General features: G+C 20.7%; 1 protein-coding gene across 15 annotated transcripts in view; it reads right to left on the bottom strand.

The window, feature by feature from the left end:
• Nucleotides 1–7256: 7256 nt before the first annotated feature.
• The window catches only part of LOC129609880 (tropomyosin-2), an 80453-nt gene continuing 67644 nt past the window's right edge, over nucleotides 7257–20065 (bottom strand). For 3 of the 15 annotated variants that reach the window (XM_055522072.1, XM_055522071.1, XM_055522066.1), the window contains exons 9-10: nucleotides 17825–17894; nucleotides 8278–9354 (exon numbers count right to left, since the gene is read on the bottom strand). In XM_055522072.1, coding sequence (XP_055378047.1) covers nucleotides 8606–9354; nucleotides 17825–17894 — 819 coding nt within the window. In that variant the 3' untranslated portion in view covers nucleotides 8278–8605. Of the gene's footprint in view, nucleotides 7509–8259; nucleotides 9355–9720; nucleotides 10493–16370; nucleotides 16759–17824; nucleotides 17895–20065 lie in introns of those variants that run through there. The other 12 variants (XM_055522077.1, XM_055522076.1, XM_055522065.1 and 9 more) reach the window with 10 other exon arrangements.

Here is a 20065-nt window from a genome sequence, read left to right on the forward strand (position 1 = left end):
TGATTTTGATTTGTTATATTGATGTATTACGTCAAATTTTCTTTAAATTCTTCAAACATATTAATATTAAATAGTTTGTATCGTACCATACCATTTCATACAAAAATTCAGCTTCTTTTGGGTTTCGAATTAGCCAAATATTTGATATAGATTGAGTAAAAGTTGCAATTCTAATTATTGTCATTATCATTGCTTTGGAAATAAACGAGAGTTTTAAAATCGCAAATAGATTTAGGTCACTTTTAAAGTAAACCATCCAATATGTATTATTCTTAATAGTGTTAATATAGAAAAAAAAACAATGTTAGGTTGTCCATGTTAATTTTGAGATTAAAACAAAATTAGATCTACATATATAAATCTAAATATATATATACATATATATTTGGATGAAAAAAAAACATAGGATTAATAAATACCTCGAAAATATTGTTCTGAAAATCTATTTCCCATCTAATTCATAATACGAGTATACAAAGTTTAAAGCAGGAGTCTTATTCGAAATTTTTCTGTAATTTGATTTTTCGAAGAAATTTAATTTTCGAAAAATCAAATTACATTCGAAAACAAATTTAATTCGAAAGAAAATTTAAACAGAATTTTGAATTTTTTTAATCCCATCTATTCTATAAATTATTCAAAGTCATAAATATTTAGATTTAGCAGAATGGAAAAAAAAAATTCAGAAATTAAGCAAAAACATTGTTAAAAATTTTCGCAATTTGAAAAAAATGGAACTAAATTTTCGATAAATTAGATTTGAATAGCGTTTTTAAGAAAATATCATATTATATACATTATAAGTATATAGGAATATTTTTTTATGTTCTTACTGAAGTGTATTGTTAAGTTATAATAAATTGGCCATTCCATTTGCAATAATAAAAAATAATTGTCTAAGATATAGACACAAGTATATGTTTTTAATTAGTGTCGAATTATGAGTTGATTTATCCATGTCTGTTTATTTGTCCTCAAAAAGAAAGTTAAATTTACTAAATTTTCACAGTTGATTTATTATAGTAAATGCCAGGACTCAATTTGAATTGAATATGATGGAAGCTGTGATTTGGTTACCTGCCATACAACTTCAAATTTTACTTAGCTTTATTATCAGAAATTATAGAACCTAGAAAATTCGCGCAGTTAAAAATATTATTAGGGTTATTATATTTGATAAGATCTTTTTAAACTGATCAATTCCTTATGGTAGCTGCCATACAATTTTATAAGTTATTTAGTTATGTCCTAGAAACTGTGGTTTGAAACAATCCTGAAATTTTACACAAACGAATTTCGTAATATGGCCATTAATTTCGGTAAAAATTTTTGAGAGTATTCCATATACTGCCGTAAATTATCATACAATTCTTAAAATCAATCATTAGTACGGGTATCACAGCGTTGACCAAGTTAACCTATTCACATATTTTTAAATAAAACCCATATATTTTGCAATTTTTTCTCTTTTAATTTTTTTTTTTATTAAATATATAATTTTTATTTCAATTTCAAATAACTATATATTTATAATAATTATGATTATTACAATTAAATTTGCATTATTTTGATTTTACATGCATAAAATTCAAATGTTTTTATAAAAAAAAAAAAAGTATAAATAAAAAATTAATTTTTTTTTTATTATTTTCAATATTATGAATAGATTTTTTAAAACTTGTTGTTTTTTATAATATTAAATATTTTTTAAATTCTATTTTTTTGGTGATTGTAATTTGTAAATGTATCTTAAGAACTAAAATTAGAAAAATTAATTTATGTTATTTTTTTTTTATGTATGTATTTAAGTATGATTATGATAAGAAATATTGAAAGCTTGAGCTAGCAACTAATTAAAATTTTTTTAAAAACATTTAATGTTGAAAAATAATATATATATATATTTTTTTTGAATTAAATGCATAAATTGGACATTTGCTTTTTATTCTCAATCCCTACAATTAAAAAAATGAAATTTTTATTTTGCACTCATTATTTCATACTTTTGAATTAAAAATTAAATCTATATTTGAATGGATTTGAATGGCAGTTTAGAATAAATGTTTTTCTTTATTTTTTTACTATTTAATTTCAAAATTTCTATAATAAATTTGTTTTTACTTATTTTATATAATATAATTTTAAATGTATAAAATGTAAATATATGTATATATTTATCAATATAAGTTTGTAATTTCTCAAATTTTTAATTTTCTCCGCTTTGAGAAATGGTTCAATTGTTGTTAATTTACTTTATTCAGCAATTGAATGAACACACCGCGTGCGCGTTAAACAAAGTTAATTGAGAACAATTTAAACATTATTGTGACCGCGGTATATGCAATAATATAGCTTGATTTTAAATATCAATCTTTGAATATAATTTGTTAATGATTGATCAATTTAATCATTGATCAACGGCAAATCTGATTCATTTTAATATATTAATGTTAACAAATGAATAACAATTAGATAATTAACATTTAAAATTATCCCTGATTTCAAAGTTACCATAATTGGCGGTATAAATAAACAATTCAGTTGATGAGTTTTAATTGCTAAACTGTATGGTAATATAATTTTGATGTAATTGTGAAATCAGATTTAATACTTTTAAAATGAAAATCATTAAATTTTTCGATTAATAAAATAATATTATTGACAGTGTGCGATACATTTAATTTATTGTTCATCGAAATATTTTTTTTTCCAATTTCGGATTTTTCGGATCAGAGCCTTATTTCATTATTAAATTGGTTTTACTATAATATTCGAAAGAAAGTTAAATACATACTCTGACTTTCAAAATATTGGTAACAAAGTACTCGTATTAAACTGCATTAATTTATTTAAGATTTAAAAAATTATTTAAGTTTTGAATGAATATATCTACGAATGGATAGATAGGGTGATTCAGTAATTAGTGAAATTTTATAAATTATATTGTTTGCATGTTTAAAATTTTTGTTATAAAAACTCAATTGTTTCGAGAAATAAGAATTTTAAGAAAACTTAGTAAAATTTTTATTTGATCTTTATCATTAAGTTTTCGAAAAATATGAGCCTGCAAGCAAAGCTTTCTTTTTGAAGAAGCTCATTGAGTTTAACTTAATGGATATTTCTTCATGCAACTGCAGAACAGATGGATGACGTAATCAAAGGAACGAGTTAAAGGCAGAAAAATTAATTAAAAAATTTTTCTCCTCGAACTGGACTCGAACCAGTGACCTACCGCTTTCTAGGCGGACTCTCTACCAACTGAGCTACAGAGGCATGAAGAAATTGCCGACGAAATGTTCTCTACATTGCTTTATACTTTAATCCACATGATTACTAAGTATTTTTTTTGTTTACATTGACTGCTACATACAATCTACTATTGAAACACACAATAACAAGAACATATATATATTTATAGGATTGTGCCTATTACACTAATTATATTATGAATTTCATTGCTCATTGAGTTCAAGATTTAATTTTGTTTGCCATTCCGAATCTACAAGGAAATTAAGCCATATATTTTCGTAAAGGTTTCAATGAATTCTTTCGGAAACGCTTTACTTAAAATTAATACCATTTGGAGACCGGATGATACGAGCAAGTGAAAATCTCTATCAAATTTTCTTAAAATTCCTGTAAATCAAAAACTATCGAGTTTTTAAATCAATTTCTGAACAAAAGTTTTACCCATTTTTTGATTCTCTAAATTATGGTATATAATATTGTACTTACTACTGGATCATCTTATAAAAATATAAAATCAAAATGTTCTTATTATGTTGTTGTTTCTTAAGTTAAAAAATAGTTTTTTGATATTTGAATGTACTTACTGCCTTATGTGATTTTTTTAGAATAGAATGAATGCTTTAATAAATTTATAGTACAATAGTTATAATTCATATTCATAATAAAAGTCGAATATATGTATGTATATGTAGATATTTGAATTAAAAATAATTAGACAAATCAATTACCTTATTTAAATTTATATTAACTATATGTTAACATACTTATAAATCAATGTTTAAAGAAATTTATTTGACATTTACTTGACTTGCTATTCGACAACTTTTCTTCTTTTGACAATTTCTGTTTGTATAGGAACTTTGAATCATAGCTACTACACCATAAAAGTACCCTAAACAAATTCCTTTTATTATGATCTGTTTTCGTTAATATAAAAATTATTTGTATGGAATTTTGCGGATCACACTTGATGAAATCACTTTGATTACTAGTTATGTAATATTTTGAACTTAATATATTTAAATTACAATAACAAATTAAATGAATCAAATTGCTATTATTTTGTAAAATTATTCTTGAATCTTTAATATGATTTTGAGTTTAATAGTAAAATTGAAAAAAAATTGTGCAGAACTGCATTCCATTTTCTATAGTTGAAAATTTAAAAATATAATATATTTTGTACAAATATATTAATTGCATATACATATACACATGTACATTTTTTTCTTCTTTTTAAATAAATATTTTTCAATTTGTTTTTTAAAAAAAAAAAAAATTAATGTACTTATATTATGAGAACATTCTCTAATACTTGGTATTTAAATTCATATTATTGATTTATTAAAAGACTTGTATATATAAACAGGATATCCGAAACTTGATGGAGCTAGCGAACTAGGATTATATATTAGAATGCCTCAAGACTAACAAAAAACACCTGCTGACATTTTGTTTTTTTGGGCCCTCCAAAATGTTTTTTTGCCACTAGATGTTTTTTGTTCGTCTGAATACATTCTATCATATTGCTTGAGGAGTTCCATCACGTGTAGGGACACCCTATATAGAATTGAGTTTACCTTATTACAATGAAAACGAAGCACTTTTAAGCTTAAAAAAAGCACATAACATATAATTTTTCGGTGGTTACTTACACAGATAATTAAAAATTTCCATAGATGACTTTTTCGATCAATTTTATTTTTGTTTTTTGTAATATTTAATTTATTTATTGTTTAAAAAGATTCTTTACTTGATTTTTGAAATTCGATATTAACAGTTAATATAAAAATTTTTATTATTAGAATGTGAATAAGCAATAGTGATAATAAATATTTTATTTTTTCTATATTATTTTTGGTATTCTCCCTATTATTAGAGCCTACAAATAATATTAAATGTTTCCATAGAATCACCAGATTGAATTGTGAAATATTACATACATTGGGCGGCATGAACATGTTGCAATTAAAAGTAATTACTTTATAAGAATTAAATTTTTTAGAATATTATTCACTACAGCGAAGAATGGGTAAGTGTTAATTAATATCTAGAAAATTTAAAAAAAAAAAACACATCACCTGATATTGTGAATTACATACATTATTAGCCCATTAATTAAATAAATTTTGCTAATCGTACACACGCATCATCTTAAGATCGCATATTATTCTAGAATTTTAAAATGTTTAGAAAAAACAAAACAAATAAATTTAAATTAATTTTATAATTTAAATATATACATATACATAATACATACAATGAAAATATATATATACATGTACACATATGAATTTATAAGCTATAATAATAATTGGTGGGTATAAGCGATTTTTATAAAAAAATCAAAAAGCAACAAGATTTTACTCATATTTTGATTGAATTTTCATAATTTTTTATTAAATGAACATTTAATTTTGCTTGTGGTTCCATACAAGTTTATTAAGTTTTGTTCACTCCTATTCAGATTAAATTCTTATTCACTTATATTCTGTTATTCGAATCACTCAACGCAGTTGGTTGTTATTCAAGATTTTTAAAAGGTATTTAGTAAATAAATTTCGAAATTCAAAATTCTATACAAAAAATTAAAATATTATTGAAAAGAGGTGATAAGTTCTGAAATACTTTTCTGATACGCATAGGATTCAAAGTGGTATAAGTATATATGTAATTGCATAAGTAGGTGAAAGTATATTGAAAAGATTAAAACAAAGTTATAATTTGTGAAACCTTATTTTAAATATTTATTTGAAATAGTAATTATTAATAATTATTTAATTAAGAACACCTATTATGTATATAATATTATTGTCTCCTTACATGTGTACATATTTGGAGTATTAATAGCTATCATAAGGAATCATAAAATCAATTTATTATGCTTAATAATCTTTTTGTTAATTAAAGTGTTAAGATTTGAAAATTATTAAATATTTTAATTAATTTCACATTCATAATATTCACAAACTATTTCTATCAAGTCTGCCTGCTTGTATATGCCTATATTTATATACATATATATTTCCTTTATTATAATAATTTGTTCTTGTCTTGTGATATGCCGGTCTAAAGACGAAATTTAAATTTTTGTTTTGTTTAATGGCAATAAATAACTCGATTTAATAATCAATTCCCTTCTAACAACACACATTCCGAAGGTACATAAATGGAATTTTAAATTTTTTAATTAAATGAATTTTTTAATTAAATAAAATTTTTTTTTGTTTGAAATATAAAAACCAATTAAATTAATCTATATTCATATAAATATTAGAAACTTTTAAACATTTTTAGTAGTCCTTTTATAAAATTGAGCGGAAAAACATTTGAAAAAATTTCATTTTATTTTTATACACGTTCGAAGTTGGTCTGCATAAACGGATATAAATTCAATATCCTTTCTTTCTTATTTTTTTCTATACAAGTCTTTTTCGAAAATTAAATTTTATAATTTTATTAATATAATATTTTTGAAATCAGTATAATAATATCATTGAATTTAATCTTTATAAATATTTTTGTAATTAAGGTTTTTGAAAATAAATTAAAAGAGAATTAAAGAAATAATAAATATGGTTATAATAAAAGGCCTATTTTAATATTCAATATTTTTAGTACATGTCCGCAATTGATAAATCCAATTGATGTGAAATTTCTTTGTACTTTTCCTTCTCTTTGTTGTAGTCCTCTGTTTTTTGTTTTCATATATGAATAAAATTTTAAGAAAGAAAATTAGCAAAATAATAAAAACAGCAAATTTTTTATTGGTGTATTAAATTAGAAATTTGTTTTTATTTACTTTTTATTTTTGCGCAAAAATAAATTGTATATGTGATGGAACAAAATTTTAAATTTAAAAATAATTAATAACTAAAATTGAATAATAAAAAAATAAATAATAAATAAATAAATAATTAAAAAAAAAATAAAGTCCTTTTTTGATGTTTTGTTTTTTCCTTTTTTCAAATTTTTTTTTTTTGTTCTAAATTAAAATAAAAGTAAACTTTTATTGAAAATTTACATTTATATTTGAGTCAAACAACCACATAAATAGGTTCTTGTTTTCTTTTTTTATAATAATACAATAATATTTTACTATAATATTTCATACATATAAAAAAAACTGTTATAAATTTATGCGCAATTGCAAAAAGTTCATTATAAAATAATTTATTCCTTGAGGATAAGTTCGACGAATGCGGTATCGAGATCGTCTCCAATATCCTTGTATCTTTCCTTTTCCAAGACGAGGTCGTCTATATACATCATTTTCATATTTTTTTGAAATAATCGATTTTTTTGTTTTCGGGCACAAAAAAAAAATAAATGAAAATAAAGAAAAGAAATAATAAAATAAATAAATTTTGAAATAATAAAAAAAAAATTAAATTTAAATTTAAAATAAAATTTAATTAAAAATATTAAAAGAAAATAAGTAAAAAATAATTACCTATTAAGTTTTTTTTTTTTAAACTATTTTAGCAAAGCGGCATTTTTAATATTTAATGGCAAAATTTCATTTTTGCATTTTTTGCAGGCTCGATTCACACTTCTTTAAAATTATTAAGGAAAAAAAAAAATACCAAAACTAAAAAATAAATTAAATTTCAAAAACAAAATTAAATTCAATTGAGTATTAATGAAGCCTTTAACAAGTTCAACTACATGGAAATGCTGCTCAAAAGGATTGTTTTCCAATTTGATTTTGTTATACTAAATAAGAGTGTGTTTCTTTTGATCACACTTAACATCATATTTTAAAATCTATTCTCTAATTTGCAGGTTCTTAATATCTAATAATTTTAAAATTTTAATAATCAAGAAATAAGGCTTTTCTACACATTTCTATTAACTGATCAACAGCTAATTTAAATTACTTGCTCTCGATTATGGCATTTTTAATGTAAGTTTCTTTTTTAAAAAATACTCAATGATAATTTATTTTTGATTTGAAATTAAACTATAAATAAAGAAATTAAATTTGCAAAGGTTAAAAAAAATAAATAAAAAAAAAAAAACGTTTCGTTAATAGCAAATTTGAAATTTTTTATATCGATATTAAAAAAAAAATTCATGTTTCATCTGAAAACATTAAATATTATAACTAGTATTTTATATAAATATAATATACTTATGTATGTAAATATATAATAAATTATGTACATGCCAATATTAAAAAATTTTTTTTATTTTCTTTTTTTTTTATTGATCGTATTAAAAAATTAAAAAAATGGTGTTTCATTAGACGGACTGTTTGTGTTTCTTTTTTTTTTCTGTTTTTCATTTTTCGTATAGCAAATTCTATTATTATTATATGATAAAGTTGTTGTAATTTTTTTATAGGTAAATTAATTTAAGAAGGTGGAGCATCTGCTGGCGGCGCTGGTGCTTCGGCTGGTGCATCTGCTGCAGGGGCGGCTGGAGGCGCTCCTTCCGCTGGTGCTGGTGGAGCAGCACCATCGGCTGGCGGAGCAGCTCCTTCTGCTGGAGGAGCAGCTTCTTCGGCTGGTGGAGCAGCACCTTCGGCTGGAGCTGGAGGTGGTGCAGCTCCCTCAGCTGGGGGTGCGGCTCCTTCGGCTGGTGGTGCAGCTCCCTCTGCTGGTGGGGCTCCTTCAGCTGGTGGAGCAGCTCCCTCTGCCGGAGCTCCTTCTGTTGGAACAGTAATTGTTTCACCAGTAGGCACTGGTCCGTCGTAGTTTTTGACGTATGGAACTTCAGCACCCTCTGGTGGTAAATCTATAGCATATTCGAATGGTGGTGGTGGTGGTGGAGGAGGTGTTGGCTCTTTTGGTGGAGGCGTTGGTTCTTTTGGTTTTGCTTCTCCTCCTTCTGCTGGTGCACCCTCAGCGCCTTCTTTAGGCTCTTCGCCTTCTTTTGGAGCTTCACCTTCCTTAGCAGCTTCACCCTCGGCTCCTGCTTCACCTTCTCCTGCAGGTGCTTCACCTTCAGCTGGTTCTGGTTCTGGTGGTTTAGGTGCTTCAGCTGGTCTGGGTTGTCCCTTTTCATCATATGCTTCATTTAATCCTGGAATTAGTTCTACGAATGCTTCATCTAAAGCTCCCATTACTAATTTATATCGTTCTTTTTCAATGATCAGTTCGTCTAAATTTTCGAAGATTTTTATGTTTTTATTCGAGGATTTTATTTTATTTCGTTTTTTTTCGTTCGAATGTTTCCAAATTCGACAATTTTATCATTTTATGCGTGTTATTTTAATGCAATGATTTTTGAGATGCGGGTAAGCAAAAGATTTTTAAAGTCAAAATTTCGAAAAAAAAGAAAAAATTGTTAAAAGAAAATAAAATAAAAATTAAATAAAAAATGTGTAATAATGCTACAAAATGAAAATGAGTCGGAAGTATTAAAGGTTTCCAAAAACCCTTCTTAAAAATATGTGACTGGTGACTTTGTGGTTTTCTTCTGCGTATTTGGAATGTAATGTAAAACTTTGAAAATATAATGTAAAAATTTTATATAAATTGTGAAATTAAATTTATTTTATATGATTTAATAACACGTCAATGCCAACAAATTTTTTAAAAAAATTATCTATGATAATTAACACTTTGTTTTAGATCTCAATATTTTATTTGTTATTCAATTTCTTATGATGATGAAGCTGTTTCTGTTACTGGTGCTGTTTCTGTTGGAGCTGCAGGATTTTCTGGTGGAGGTCCTTCCACAACAACTGCTGGGGCACTTTCAACAGTTGGTTGGCCTCCTTCCGTTGGTTGTACACTATCTCCAGCTGGTGCTCCTTCTGCTGGTGGAGCATCAGTAGATGTTGGAACGTCGGTTGTTGCAGGAGCACCTTCAGCTGGTGGAACACTACCACCTTCTGGTGCTGGTATGTTTTCAGTTTGTGGGGCTGATTCTCCTTCAGCAGGAATTTCATCTCCAGGCTCAAAATTTTTAACATATGGAACTTCAGCACCCTCTGGTGGTAAATCTTTTGCGTATTCAAATGGTGGTGGTGGTGGAGGTGGTGGTGTAGGTTCTTTTGGTACTTCTGGTTCTGGCTCGGGTTCAGGTATTTGTGCTGCTTCTTCTGCCGCTTCAGGTTTCACTTCTTCTTCAGTAACTGCTGTACCTTCAGCAGTTTCTTCTGCTGGAGGTGGTGTTGGTTCTTTTGGAGGTTCTATACCCCAACCAGGCGCACAGCTAGGAATAAGATCACAAAATGCTGCATCTAAATCATCTTCAATTAGGAAATATTTTTCTTTTTCACATATTAATTCATCTGATAAGTGTAACAAAATTTTTTTTTTATATTATAAGTTTTTATTTTAATTGTTGGCAATTGACGATTATTGTAAAGTTGTTTGTTTAAATAACGATTATTGTTAATATTATTAAATATTTTTGTTGTATATTTGTTTTAAAAAAGTTGTAATAATGTTGATTGGTGAATTTTGAAGTTTTGTTTTGTTGTTATAAAAATTCATTTTGTAGACATTTTGTTTTTTTATTATTTTTATTTAAATATAGAGAGAAAAAAGAGAAAAAGTATTTGTTAAATATAATAAATAGGATAAATTTAACAAATATTTAAAGGATGACGATGGGCATGTTCATAACATACAATACATAATCTATTATTAATCAATTTACATTATATTGTTCAATATAAGTACTTATGACAAAATTAATATTTAAATAATAATAAAACTAGTAAATTTATATTAATGAAAAATATAAGGCAAACTATGCTACACAAAGATTTATATATTTGAAATCTAGTTTAAAAAGTAGATTTTTTTTAAATTAAATAAATAATATTATGTAGGCCAACTTCAATCCGGCTTACTAAAAATTTTTGTATTTAAGTTACAAATATAGTAATCTTAAATTAAAAAGAGTTTTAAATTATTAAAAATATTTTAAACATTAATTCGTTTAATAATGTGAGAGTAGGTTCTTCTGAAGAAACCGTAGCCTGCGTACGCATTTCCAATTTAAAACTAAAAGTTTTTTCAATGATTGACAAATTCAAAAACATGTTGTTTGTTTTGCAGTAGCAAAAAGATTTTAGATAGCAGAATTTTAATTAAATATGTTATTTTTGAAAACGCAATTCTAGTATTAAATTGAAATTGTCATTATTGTATTGGTCTTACATATGAAAATCAAAAAACTTATATATACTACATATATGTAACATATATACATATGTCTTTAATAATTAATTTGATAATTAATTAACCCATCGAAATGAAATCGCTTGAAATTTTTGAAATGTCTTACTTGTAATTGTAATTTTCAAAAGACCTATTGCCAAATCTACGTTTTTAAAAGCACTGCTTTACAATTAACGCAGTTTTTAATAAAAATACACACTACAATCTATTAGTACTAAGTTAAAACTGTATTTTCAGACCTAGTGTTTAATTTATAAATTTTAATAGATTTTCAATTTTATAATTTTAACTTTTTAATATCATAAGTACTTAATATTTATTAATATAATGAAACATAAAAGCAATGAATAATATATATAAAAAAAAAACACATTTTTATTACATATTTTTAGGCACAAGTATTCTTTTTTTTTTGTATTGCATATTTTATTTGTTTCTTTTTTTATATCATATATTTTGTATAATATATACCTATTTGTATAAAAGTATTATATATAGTTATAAATTTTAAAAAATTAAAATAATAAAATTTTTTTTCTCGTTTTATACTTTTTTTTTTTAATTTTTTTTAGTTCTTTTAAAATTTTTTTTGTTTTTCTGGTATTATAGTAATTTATATTGGTATGTTTTACATACTTAAAATTAAAAATAATTATAATAATTAAAAATTAATAATAATAATCATTAAAAAAAAAATGGAAGTACATTTAAAAAGAAAAAAAATTAAAAAAGACGATTAAATAGAAAATAAAATTATATTTTTATTATCTTTAAGGATTTTCTGCGTTCAACATAATTTATGGAATTAATTTATTTTAATTTAAAACATTCGTTTTTTTTTAATGTTTTATAATAAATGTATACTTTAATATTAATTTTAATAAAAATTTGAACATAGGGGATTTTCGATATTTCATTTTTAACTTAGGTCTTAATATGCTCGAAGAAAACTACAAAATTTCCAAAAATGCATGTTTGAGAATGAATGTTGTGCTTAAAGTTCTATAGTTTTTTTTTTTTATAAAAACTGCAAAAATATCATAAATTAGAAGAACATAATAGACAAACGTTGGACATTGAAGAATTACTCGAGTATGCTACACAACTGCAAAAGTAAAATATTTAATTTCTGCAGATTTGCAAGTATTTGTTAAAAGAATTATAAAATTAAGTTTAGAACTTTCAGTTCATGTCTGAATTATCGCAAAAATTCCCTATAATCATATAGAATTTAAAAGTAATTTAAGTATAAAAATAATTTTCAGTAGATATATAATTAAATACTATTGAAAAAAAAAAATTATATTTAATTTTTATTAATCATTATTCTTATATATTTCATTAATTTTATCAAAAAAAAAAAAAATCTGCTTTATTTTTTTCTTTTAATTTAATTTACAAAAGTATTCTTGCTTTTTTTTTATTTTAACAATTTAATTTTATATATTTCGCTTTTCTTATGCATTTTCTTTTTTTTTTTTGATTTAAAATTAGAATTCAAATTAATTATGATTGACAAATTTTTTAAAATTTCTAATTACACAAAAAAAAAATTATATTATATTAAATATTTATTTATTTAAAAAAAAAAAATTAAAATATCTCCAGAAATTGTGGATAATTAACATCGAAAACATGACGTGTTTACAAAATTTTAAATGTAACTTTAAACAAAAGCAAATAATTGCAAAAAATCAAAAAAAAAAAAAAATTTAAAAATATAAAACTGAATAATAGACCCAACCTTGCACCAAAAAATAATTTTTTTTTTTTATTTTTATTTGCAACATTTTTTTTTACAAAAATCTATGAGTGTTTCCACTAAGTTTCTTTCACTTCAGAGTGAACAGAATTTATTTAGCATAAATATTTTTTGTGTTTTCTTAATTATTTTAAAAAATGAATGAAATGATGAAACAGATCAAATAAGCAATTTTATTTTCTATTTTATTAAATTGAATTAAAAAAATAAATATTATAATTATTTTTCCTTTTATTAATATTTACCATTTAGTTTTATTTTGTTTTATTGTTATTAAAATTAAAAGTAAAAAAATTATTTTATATAGAAAAATATTTTTTTGTTTTTATAATAAAGGCAGCATTTGGTCTTAATTGAAAAATTTTATTTTATTTTATTATTTTTTTTTGTATTTTTATTCCATTTTTATTAATTTTTTAGTTAATTAAAATTTCATAAATAGAAATTAGAAGAAAAGTAATAATGATGCCATGATTAACAAAATAATGACTGAATTTTTTTTTGATTTAAATAATAAATTTTGATTCCAAATTAATCTTAGAAAAATAAAAGAAATTTTTTTTTAATTGCATATAAAATGCTGAAATCTAGACTTTGTATTATTGCGATATATCTGCACAATTGAAATCAGGGTGTATAAATTAATGAAAAGTAATTTAATATAAATTTGTTTTATTAAATCAATAAAAGATTTGGAATGTGATTGACAGAAAATAAGATAAACAGAAATGAAAGTATAACAGATGTATTTAAATAAAAGTATATATATATATATATATATATATATATATATATATGTATCTATTCTAAACGTATAGCATATAAATTAAAATTTATTTAAATTTTATTTAATAAAAATATATTATATAATGTTTTATTATTTTAGAATGTATAGTATATACGAATATAATAGTAGTTCTAGATAATTATCATGTGTCTGCTAAATTAAAAAAAAAATGATAATCCAAAAACAAAATTAATAATAATAATTAAGAAGAAACAATGTAGATTTTCTAAATTTTTTAAAACAAATTACATAAGAATAATAAAAAAAAAATTATTTCAATCGTTATTGCATATTTAATTAATTTTAATTGATTTTTTAAAAAATATGTTTTTCAATTTTTTACTTTGTAGATGAAAAAAAAAATTTACCATAATAAATTTAATAATTGAATATATAAATAATTTATATATTAGAATTTATATTAGAAAATTGTTTAAGAAAATTTATCATAAGAATTTTATATCCTTTTTTCATTTTTTTTTTTGAATTATTTACTTGCTAAAAATAAATGTACAAATAAAATCGAAAAAGAAAAAAAAAATTTTTAACAATTTTAAAATTGTTTGATTTTTTTGTTTGTGCTTTTATTTAATTAAATTATTTTTAATATAATTTTTTATAATAAAAAAAAAAAACAGAATTATAGTTTTTAATTATATAAGTATATAAAGTTTTTTTTTATATATGGAATTTATTTATAATTTGTATCTCTTTAATTTTAATTTTAAATATTAAATAATATTTAAATTTGAATTTAATATTTAATTTTAAATATTAAATAATAAAAAAAGTTTTTTTTATTTGCTTATTTTTCAAATTTTCTTTATTAATTAAAAAAAAAAAAGAAGAAAATTGAAGTTCAAACGAGGAATTTTTTAGTAATGTAATTAAGAAATAATAAATTTTTTCTCAAAATTTATTTGAGAATCTTATAATGGAGAACACACAAAAATTACATGATGAAATCAAAATTAAAAAATTTTATTAAAAATAATTAAATTTTGTATCAAAAATTTAAATATTTTTTTTTTAATATTTAAATTAATAAACATTACTTTAGTATTTAAAAAAAAATGTAGAATATACAAAGAACCATAAAATAGCACATAGATTACATATTGGAATGTATATTTTATATTATACTTATAAATATATATGAATGTATATATAAAAATAAAATTAAAATAATAAAAACACAAAATATATTTTTATTTTTAATAAAAAACACAATATTTTTAATTCATCATGTAATTTTTATATAATAATTAAAAAAAAAAATAATTCAAAAACAAAGTGAATCCGAAACGTAATCATTTTGAATGTTTTTTATGTTTGCTTAATATTTTTTATAACTTTTCATTTTTAATTTTAAATTAAAGTTACAGATTTTTTAATTTTATCTTGTTTTTATAAATATTTATAAAAATAATTGCAATATTTGTTAAATTTAAAATATTAAAATATGTTTTATAGCAAAAAACAATAATTGAAAAAAAATTATTGATATTATTTAATTTTTACAATATAAATTTTTTTGTTTTTAATTTTAAATGCATATTGCAAATTAAAAGATTTAAAATGAAAGAAAATTTTAATATTTATTAATAATTTAGAAAATTAATAAAAAATTCTTTAAAAATTGAAATTAAGCTTTCTTTAAGAAAAGAAATTACATAATACATAGATTTATGAAAGTTTTCATGAGAATAAAGTACAATAAAATTGAAAATTTTTAAATAAAATAAAATTTAAGATGAATTTTATTAAACGAATATCAGAAATCTTCAATTAAATTTATAGTTTTTTAATTTTAAATGTAGTTGATTATTATATTATTAAATATGATAAGCTTTTAAGATCAATAAAGATATTGTTTTTTTTTTGTAATTTTGTTATGCAAACATAATACTTAAATATGTTAACATTTAATTTCTGGATTTCTTGTTTTCAATTTTTTTAAACAATATTTTTCTAATAACATATTAAAAGAGAAAAAAAAAAAACACAATTATTTCAATACTTATAATAATCAAAATTATATTGGAATGATATTCTGGAATGTTTTCTTTATTACATTGTCTTTTATATTAAAAAAATAATATATATTAATTAAATATATGAATGCTTGTTTTTACAATATTTTTAATTTTTTTTTTGAATATCCCTTTAACAATACTACAGAATATTGAATAAAATGAAAAAAATATAATACCCATTTTAATATGAAATTTAATAATATAATTTTAAATCAATAAATGCATTATTATTGAATTTTTAATTATATAAAAATGTATTGAAATAATTTTTTTATTTTTAAAATAGAAAATAAAAACATAAATGTTTTTTTATAAGAAAAATTTCTTATAAGTTGTGGTTGTTAAATTTAGAAAAATATTGTTTTTTTTTTTTTTTAAAAATAATAAATTTTTTTGAATTATTTCGTTTTTAATAATAAAATTGGAATTTTAAACAGTTTTTCAGAATTTTTAAATTTTCTTAAATAAAATTTTGAGCTTCTTTTCTTCTTTTTTTTTTTTGTTTTTTGATTCTAAATCTTTTCTTTGTTTCTTTCTACTTTGAAACATTTGTTTTTATTTTTGCCTGTCTTTTGTAAACTTTGTTTTTTTTTTTTGCAATGTATTTGAAATTATTTTGTTTTCTTTTTTTTTAAATAATATAATATAATAATATAATTATTGATTATTTGTTTATGCTCTTATCATTTTTTTTTTGTTTTTACATATTTTGAATATCGTGTAGAGTAGCTTCCATTTCCTCCTGAAGTAATTTTTTCTTTTCACGTTCATTCAGTAAATCATCTGTTTACATTTTTTGTTTTGTGTTTTTCATTTATTTTTACACAAATTTTGTTTAATTAATTTTATATTTAACATTTTTTAAATATTCGTTTTTTGTTTTTCAATTATTTTACATAAATTTAATTTAATTTTATATAATAATAATAAAAATAATTAAGTAAAGTAAAACAAAAACATTTAAATAACAAACACAAGGGTATATTTTAACAAAAACAGAAAAAAACAAAATATTTTTTATTATAATTTTAAGTTTAGTAAAAAAATTATAAATGCAAATATAATTTTAAAAATATTTTATTTTAAATGCAAAAAAATTGTTTGGATTTTCATTTTTTTTTTTAGTTAACATCAAATATTTGTTACAGCATTATGAGGTTATTTGAGCGTGCGGTTGATTGTCAATATAAAGTTTTTGTAATAATTGGATTAAAAGGAAACATAAAAATAAAATAAAAAAAAATATAGAAAACAAATTATAATTATTAAAAAAACATAATAAAAAAAAACATTTTAAATATTAATTAAAATAAAAACAATTAACAATAATATTAAATTTATATAACAAAACAAAACAAAAAGAATTGAAGATGTTTTTAAACAAATTAATTATTTTCGAAAGAATCATTTAAAAATTAAAATATTAAAATTTATTGCGAATTCTTGAATTAAAAAATTATAACAATAGAACAAAGTTCTTTAAATTTAATTATATTTTAAAATTGCTTCTTTAAAAATTATCATTTAAAATTAATTTTAATTTCCTATTGAATTAAATTTTTGCAAAAAAATATTTTTAATAATGCAAAGCAATTTAATAACTTTTATTAGTATGATTTAATTACAAATAAAATTATTGATTATTAATTTTTCAAAAAAAAAAAAAAAAAACATCTTCAATTTATTTATTTTTTTCTTCAATATGAAATTATTTTACAAATATTTCATTTAGTATACTTATAATAAAATAAATAGTAAAAAAATTTCATCACATTTTATATATATATATATAAAAAATGTAATATTAATTCAATATAATTAATATTATTATTAAAATTTTAATACATACCTTCGAGTCTGTCGACTTCTTTTTGCAATTTTTGGACTGAACGCTCAGCGAATTCAGCACGGGCTTCAGCCTATTGTTATTATTATTTAATAAGTGAATAAAAAAAAAACAAAATGAAATTTAATTAATATTATTTTATTTTAATCAGATTCATTTTTTTTTTTTCTTTTTTTTGCAAATTAAAAAAGAAAGTCAAATTTTCATTTTTATTAATATTATTTCTTCTGATTTATTTACTTCTGTTAATATTTTTGTTTTTACAGAATATTAACAGAATATTTAAAATATAAATTAAATAAGAAATATAATTTTAATAATTTGACTTTCTTTTTTTAAAGAAATAGCGTTTTAAGTTGCAAATTTATTTTTTTAAATAATAGGATAGTTTCAAATTGCAAATTAAATCGCTATTTTTTTTTTGTTTTATATTTCATTTAATTTTCCAAAAGCGAATTTTTCAATTTATAATACTATATTTTTTTTATCTAAAACTTTTATAATAATATTTATTTATTTGTACTTATTTTAGAGTTTTAATTATTTAAGGATTCAAAAAGCTGATAACCAATCCAGCGTTTAATATAATAATAAAAAAAATTAAAAATATAATTTTAAGTTTATATTTACAAATTTAAAAAGAAAATTATAACAAAGAAAAAATTATGAAAAAATTTTAAATAATTAAAAAAATATAAAACATACAAAAGCATAAAACAAATGATTACAAGCTACAAAATACAATTATAATTTATTTAAAATTTAAATATTCAGTTAATCTAAATTAGCTAACAAACCAAATTAGTTAAGCCAAATAGCAAGAATTTTTTATGAATGTAAGGTTTAGTTTTTTTTTTTTATGAAACATTATTGGTATATTTATGAATTAATTAATGTTAATTTTACAATTAATGATTAGAAAATTTGAAATCAACCTAACTACAATAGTTACCTACTTTTGAATCTTGGATTTTTTTATTTTTGTTTTAATTTTAAATTTGGATTTAGCAAAATATTTTAATATAATTACAACTAAAAACAGAATAAAACATGTATTTAAAAAAATTTAGATTTTTGAGGATATGTGCATAGAAAAGAAATACATTTAATTATAATAGGTCTTTTCATAAACGCAATATATCACGATACATAGCGAAAATTTCGCTACATTTCTGTTTATAATCAAATTTTATTAACCGAATTTTTTTTTAACAAAATAGAGAAATAAGTATGAGTAGCGCAGTTAAATCATACGAACTGTTTTGATTTAATAGAATAGTTATTATTTTGCAATATTGCGTTTATGAAAATCGCTAATTTTATAATCGTTTTTTTTCTGTTTTCATTCGTTTACTACATTCATTTATTATTAATTCAATTGAACATAATTTTTATTTATACAATTTAAAATTTTTTTTGGTTTTTGTTTTAATAATTAAATTCAGTCATAAACTCTATGTTTAAAATCATAAATTAAAAAATTTCAACATATTTATATTGTATATTATATTTAGTAAATAACTAAAAAAATTTTTTTTTAAAATTATCTATTAGGTATTACGCTTTATTCTTAAAAATTATTAAAATTATAAAATTATAGAAAAAAAATAACCATATGATTTTTAAATAAACTGCTTCTTGCTTAGTACTGCTTTAAATAAACGTAAAATTTTTTGATCCAGTAAAATAAAATATTTTATATTATATTTTGATTAAAAGAAAGTATTGAAAAATAATTAATAACATTATATTTTCAATAGTTTCTAATTCTTTTATAACATAATTATGTTCAACTGAAACCATATACCAATCTTATTAAACAAATATAAATCAAAGAATAATTAATAATAAATTTTATTATATTAATAATAATTGTATATAAAAATGTGTATATAGGGAAAATAATTAAACAAATTAAGACAAAGCTTAATAATATTATTATTACTTTAATATATCATTTAAATATTAAAAATATAGAGAAAATATTAAGGTATATATCGATTTTTTGTTTTAAACATTATATTTTTAAAATAATTGCAACAAATTTATTACATTTTGTTTTTATATTAAATAAACTATATATATATATATATATATATATGTATATATATATACAAATTTATTTGTTTTTTAATTTTTGTTAATATTTATATTATAAACTTACAGCATCTAATAGTATCTTTAAATTTCGGTTTTGCTCCTCAGCAATATTGCAATCTATACAGGCCTGAACATAAATACCAT

The sequence above is a fragment of the Condylostylus longicornis genome, unplaced genomic scaffold, assembly GCF_029603195.1.
Source record: "Condylostylus longicornis isolate FDR11 unplaced genomic scaffold, ASM2960319v2 ptg000040l, whole genome shotgun sequence".
In the NCBI taxonomy this organism is placed as follows: domain Eukaryota; kingdom Metazoa; phylum Arthropoda; class Insecta; order Diptera; family Dolichopodidae; genus Condylostylus; species Condylostylus longicornis.